The sequence below is a fragment of the Geotrypetes seraphini genome, chromosome 12 (assembly GCF_902459505.1).
Source record: "Geotrypetes seraphini chromosome 12, aGeoSer1.1, whole genome shotgun sequence".
In the NCBI taxonomy this organism is placed as follows: Eukaryota; Metazoa; Chordata; class Amphibia; order Gymnophiona; family Dermophiidae; genus Geotrypetes; species Geotrypetes seraphini.
The window spans coordinates 2,454,307-2,461,171 of NC_047095.1; the positions used below are offsets into that span (position 1 = coordinate 2,454,307).

The following is a 6,865-nucleotide window of genomic DNA, read 5'->3' on the forward strand; positions in this document are numbered from 1 at the left end:
GGTTTGTGATATGATGTGTAACCGGAACCTTTTATATGAAGTTCACTGTAGAGCACTGTAGGGCAGCCCCCTAGGCTGCCCTACTGGGATGTCTGTGTTGACAATCTGATAAAACTGCTGGCCTTCAGCCATCCCAGTGGATTATGTGCCCTTGGAGGTTTTTTGTTTGAAAATAGCCCTTAAAGAAAGGTGCACATCTTTTAAAAAAAAAAAAATTTAATATATTTTACTAGTCTTATAGCTCGTTACATTAAAGAGTGCTAGAATATATGTGTGTGTCTCTCTTTATTTCTTTCTCTCTCTCTCTCTCTCTCCTTAGCCGCTTTCTGTATTTCTGTCTTTTTTTCTTTCTGTCTTTCTTTTTCCTTGGCTGTCCACCACCATCCCTTGCCTGCTCCCCCTGACCATTTTCCCTTCCTTTTACCTCCCCTGTGTCCACCACCACCCCTTCACTGCTCCCTTTATACAGCAGCAGCCCTTCTCCCTTTGTTTTATCTCCCCCCTGCTAGAATATATGTCTGTCTGTCTTTCTTTCTGTCTCTCTCCCTACCCCTGTCTCTTTCTTCTTTTCTTTCTGTCTCCCTCCCTCCCACTATCTGCCTTTCTTTCTATCTGTCTCTCTCCCTGCCCCCTATGCAGTAGCATTTCTCTCCCCCCCTCCACTTCCCTGTGCAGTAGCCACATCAGACGATGACCTGGACAAGAGAAAAAATCAATCCAGTAGATTTCTGGTCTCATTACACCCTCACTCCTAACCCCGACCCCAACCCCAACTTCCACCTTGACTGGAAAAACTTCAGCAACCAAGTCCTCAATACCATCGCCCCCCTAAAACTTCGCAAGAAAACCCCTCGGCCCCCAAATAAATGGTTTGATGCGGATCTCTCAGCCTTAAAACGCGAAGTAAGGAAACTATAAAGAACATGGCGTAAATCAGGGACCGACAATGATAGACTTATCTGGCGACGAAAAGTCAACGAATACAAAAAATTAATTGCAGAAAAACACAGCAAATATTACTCCCAACTCATCAACACCCCTTCTCTAAACAGTAAAGCATTTTTGAGATTAGTTAACTCCCTTCTAGATTCCGATTCATACAAACGGTCCAGCTCAGAACTCCCGCCCCCCGCAACAATCCTAGCTGACCACTTTGTCAACAAAATCCAAACCTTAAAATCATCTCTTACAACTCCCAACACTGAGACAATATTCAACCTTCCAGCAATAGACACAACAGGTTCCAGGGCCGACATGACCTGGAGCTCCTTCGAAAGCCCAGACTGGAGCCTTTTTCTCAATCTTTTCTCAAAATACGCCAACTCCAACTGCCTGTTAGACAACTGCCCACCTGCCATCATTAAATCCGCCCCCCCCCCAATTCAAAGCCAAACTCTTCAATTGGGTCACACTATGCCTATCCACTGGTCTCTTCCCGACCGAACTCGGACACATTCTCGTATCCCCCTGTCTCAAAAACAACAAAGAACCTATCTCCTCCGCCGCTAACTATAGACCCATCGCTAACATACCACTCTTCCAGAAACTCATGGAAGGCCTCATTAACCATGACCTCACGAACTACCTAGAAAAGTTCAACATCCTTCATGATTCTCAATCCAGCTTCCGCTCAAACCACAGCACAGAAACGGTCATAGCTGCTCTAACCAATTACCTCCTCCACCTATTCTCACTGGGCAAAAGCGCCCTAGTACTCCAATTTGACCTAAGCAGCGCTTTCGATCTGGTCGACCACGACATCATGCTCTGCTGCCTCGACTCCATCGGCATCTCCGGCCAAGTACTTAACTGGTTCTCAAGCTTCCTAACTAACCGCACTTATCAGGTCCACAGCAACGGAACCTTCTCCCATCAATGGCGTAACCCCTGCGGAGTCCCACAAGGCTCCCCATTATCCCCCTCCCTTTTCAACATTTACTTGGCCCCTCTAGCACGGATACTAGCCGACCTAAACCTTAAATCATTCATATACGCCGATGACATCACCATTATCATCCCCCTAACTTCATTCACTCAACAGACGGAACAACTCACCTCCTCTATCCTCACCAAGCTAGAACAATGGACCTCACAATTTAAATTAAAATTAAACACAGAAAAAAACAAAATCTTCCTGGCAAGCCCTACCCATAAAATAACAAACACTTCCCTGAAACTGAACAGCCTAGAATACCCCATCAACCCCACCATAAAAATACTCGGAGTCATCCTAGATAGAAGCTTGACCTTCGAAGCCCACACCAGTGCCCAGGTCAAAAAATGCTTCTGTTCCCTCTGGAAACTTCGCACCATCAAACACCACTTCAACCACCTCTCCTTCCGTTTACTGGTCCAATCACTAATCCTAAGCATACTGGACTACTGTAATATCATATACCTATAAAAACACCATCAAACGTCTTAGAATAGAACAAAATGTCGCTGTCCGCCTCATTTTCGGCCTCAAAAAATATGACCACGTCAGCCCTTATTACACTAAACTCCACTGGCTGCCGGTGGAGGCAAGAATCATCTTTAAATTCGCCTGCCTCTGCTTCAAAACCTTAGCAGGCTCTTCACCAATTCACCTATCTGAGCACCTTGAAATTGCAGGCCCCTCTCGTACTCGAAATACCTACCTGTTTTCTTTTCCCTCCCCGAAGGGCTGCCTCTACAAAAAATTCCTCGACCGATCCCTAGCATTCCAAGCGGGCAAATGGAACAAATGCCTCTCCACTCTCATCTCCAATTCCCCCCCCCCTATCAAACTTTCAGGATGTTAACTAAAACCTACCTTTTTGACAAATTCCTCTGAATGTTCCGCTCTCCTCCCTCCTCCTCCTCTGACCTCGACTCTCCCCCAGACTCTTTACCGCCGTATATAATACTTCTATTTGTAACACTGCTGTATGTAACTCATAGCAAACATAACTACTCCGAATATATTACCTACCTGCAAAAATTAACTTCTCCGTAAATGTATCATCTAAAATGTAAATTTAACTTGATTGAAAAATGCATTGTCTAAAATGTTAATGTAACATTAACGAAATTGTAACTTCGCTGTAATTGTACAGTCTCTTCTTCTGTTAACCACATAGAACTTCCATGGTAATGCGGTATACAAGAATAAAGTTGTTATTATTATTATTATTATCAGCATTCCCTCCCCCTCCATTTCCCTGTGCAGTTGTGTCAGATCCGTGAGAAGGAGTGAAGTGGCTTGGAATTGAGTGTGCTGAATCCTAGGAAAGGTGGCAGTTGGGGGAATAAGTGTGCCAGATTGGGGATGGAATGGGAGCAGGGCAGTTGGGGAGATACAGTAAAAAAAAAAAAAAAAAAAGGATGTTTATGGGTGAGGGTAGAGTTTTGAATGTGGTCACTGAGGAAACAAATGAATTGGATGGGAGGAGGGAGATAGTTTTGGTGTCTGTCAGAGCAGTGCAAGGAAAGAGCAATTGAGTGAATGTCACAGCAGTCGAGGATGGGAAACAGTTTTGAAGTGTGTGTGTCACATGGAGCCAGGGCAGTAGAGAATCTGGGTCAGACTGAGAGAGAGTGTCTGATCAGGAGTAGTGGTTGGAAAATAAGTGTGGATGGAGGGATTGGGAGAGTGTGAATCAGATGGAGAGAGGAACGGAATTGGATTAGTGGGAACATTAATTAATGGGAGAGGCAGTAAGGAATGATTAGTGAGTTTGCTAAGACATTGGCGAGTAATAAATGTGTAGTGGGAGGAGGGGAGGAGTCTGGGTCGGAAGCATACTGGATGAGTGTGAAGGGAGGTATTTGGGTAGTGAATGAGCCCTGTCAATTTGAGGAGAAGGTGAGGTTGGTGTTTATGCTGCATCAGCCAAGTCCAGCAGGTAAAAACTACTGAACTCAATGAGTCACACTGTGTTTTCCCTCAGAAGTTGTTCTGCGGGGGAGAAGAGGTAGGGAAGCACAGGCAGGAGTTTGTATGTGATATATAATTTTTTTCCCCTTTTATGACTTTTGAAGTAAAAAGTCACACGTCTTCCGCTGGCCTCACACTCCAAGAGCCCCCCTCTCTTCACACGCATTCGGAGACCGGTCTCTCCTCTTCCGCTTCTCCAACCCCCTCCCAGTCTAGCGTGTCTCTCCCCGACTCCTCCCTGTGTGCGCACGCTCGCTCTCAGGCCTCCCCACCCCACCATCCTAACGTCAAACTCATACCCGAGGCCGCCCACCACCTCCACTTCCGCAGCTCGCTCGTGCTTCGATACCCCGTCCCCTCTGATGCGGTCCACCTCGCCGGAAACAGGAAGTGGTGGCGGGGTGGGGAGGGGAGGGCTGGATGCTGGATAATTGGGGGAAACAATGTTCAGAGGAGGGAGGCTGCGGGGCCTGTCGCGGATGGTCTCAAAGGCAAATGGAGAGAGAGGGAAGTAGCCCTCCCTCCCCCTCTTTGCGGGAGTTGTATGAGCGGGTTGGGCGTGGCGGGGAAGGCCCCGACTGCCCCAGCTGAGTTGCCATGTGTGACGTAGGTAGTAAGCACGCATGCGCATTCTTCCCAGCACATCCCGACAGAAAAGGGATCAGGTAACATGCGGCGCGAGTGCGCATGCACGCTTAGCATTTTATTATTATAGATTAAGTTTCAAAATACTTAACAATGCAAAGCATTAATTTGTAAACAGACAATAAATCATGAAAAAGCACATATAATTTACTAGTGTTTGAACAAAATCTTTTATCCCACCCCTTCCAGTAAAAAACTACATTAATAACAAACATTTTTACCCACCCACCCTGGATATGCAAAGAATTACCAAATACAATATTCAAAAATATGTAACCTGATGTAATATATGATGTCAATGGGCCCCATATCAATTTAAATTTACTATTATGTCCTAACAAATCTGCATTTATTCTCTCCTTCCTTTGTGTAGAGCACAAGTTTGCCCAACAAAAGGAGAAGTTAAGACGATCAACATTCTTCCAGTTCCGCGTGATCATCTGCATTGCCACCCCAGTCATAATCATGAAAAGACGAAAGGCGCACATCTAAAATAGGGCCATTTTCAAACCAAAAAGATTAACATTTTTCGAGTTTAAAAATGACCATGTTTGGCACTGGATTTTGGATGTTTTTTCTAAAATGTCCAAAATAGAATTTGGACATCATATTGAAAATGCCCTTCTGTACCTCCTTTTAAAAATAAAACATATAAAACAAAGCTCATTTCTACAAAATTCTGATGGCGAAGATCAAGGTGTGGTTCAGGTCTTAGATGACAGTTAGTCCTGATCAGCTGGGATTTTTCAGTGGAAAAAAAAATTGTCAAACAGAAAATTTTGACACGATAATAGAACAAGAGAGTGATTATAAGAAAACAGAGGAAGGTAGAATTAGGAGTAATATAAGGAAACATTTCTTTATGAATACGGTAACAACGATGGTATTAGAATTCAAGAAAGCATGAGCACAGAGGATCCTTGTAATGCAAAATGGATAGATCAGGATGGCCACTGCAATTATCTGTTTCCTTTCTAAATGAATTAGATTGTAGTTGGCTGAACAAACACTAGATATTGTAGGGCAGTGTCTGTGAACAGAATTTATATCAAAATCTTTGATTCCTTATAAAACCCAACGATCTCTGCGTTCTTCTGAGCAAAGTTTATTAACAGTTCCTTCACTAAGGATTATAGGGACACGTAGGGCTGACATGTTCACTGTCGCGGGGCCACAATGGTGGAATACTCTTCCCCAGTACATTAGAACAGAACAAGATAGGGCAACGTTTAAAAACTTTTTAAAAACCTACTTATTTAAGGATGCTTTTAATCTCTAAATAACAGATGATTAATTAATGTTTACGAAATGTGCTTTGGTAAATTTTATACCCCTCCTTTTGTTCTTCCCATCTTTTCACCATACCCAAAAATGTAACTTTACCCGCCTTCCTATTACTCATGTCAGTCAGAACTGGAAAACATTGTTATTGTATTAAGTTTCTTTATTGTATTTTATTGTAACTTGTACATCGCTTAGAAATTAAAATAGGCGATTAATCAAAAACAGAAATAAACTTGAAACTTGAATGAGTTCTCGAGAAACCCTTAATCTGGAAAGCCCTTCTCTTTCCATAAAGCAATTTAACATGTGAAACCCTGGAAGAAACCGATTCTTGATAGACTAAAGATTACAAGCAGTAAATTTTATACAACACATAAAGTTGCCTGATCAGAGAAATAAAGTCAATGTCCATGTTTAAACAGAGACCGAGGCAGAAGCCTTATAGCACTGCTTACAAGAAGTACAGTATATGGTGCACAGCACACGAATAGAGAAGTCCCTTCCCAACCCATCCCCTTCCCCGGCACGCACGTACTTACGTACGTACACACACACGTACTTACGTACGTACACACACACACACACATATAATAGAGCTCGGGGCGCGAGGACGCCGCGTGCTGCAAACCTGCGGCCCATGGAGCGTCTTTGAAGGGGAGGCTCAGGCAAGGGAAAGGGATAAAGGGACGCGTCGCCGCTTACGAGTTGCCCAGAAAGTCGTGGAATCTGATCTTGCCGCAGGTGGTTTCCGCCTCGAAGTCGGGGACCACGTCGCCCAGCAGGAGTCCTGGCATGTTGACGACAGCAGGAGACCGGGAAGGGAACGTCTAGGGCTGAGTGGTTTCTGCGCACGCTTTATAGCTAAGGCCAGGGCGGATGTCCCGAGCCACATGTGCGCCTAGAAAAGTGGACATTGTGACATTCGAGGCGTTAAGTAGGGCAGAATCCTCCAGGAACGAAACAAATGCAAGGCGGGGCTCGTCCTGCTTAAAAACGAAGTTAATACCTTTATGGCCTCATTTCCCACTGCTTTTACAT

At 44.4% G+C, this 6,865-nt stretch overlaps 1 protein-coding gene across 1 annotated transcript in view; it reads right to left on the bottom strand.

The window, feature by feature from the left end:
- The window catches only part of LOC117346647 (peroxiredoxin-6-like), a 32,404-nt gene extending 25,753 nt beyond the window's left edge, over positions 1-6,651 (bottom strand). The window contains exon 1 of the mRNA XM_033916564.1: positions 6,530-6,651. Within this exon, the coding sequence (XP_033772455.1) occupies positions 6,530-6,621 (92 nt within the window). The 5' untranslated portion in view covers positions 6,622-6,651. The remainder of the gene's footprint in view (positions 1-6,529) is intronic.
- Between the last annotated feature and the right edge of the window lie 214 nt (positions 6,652-6,865).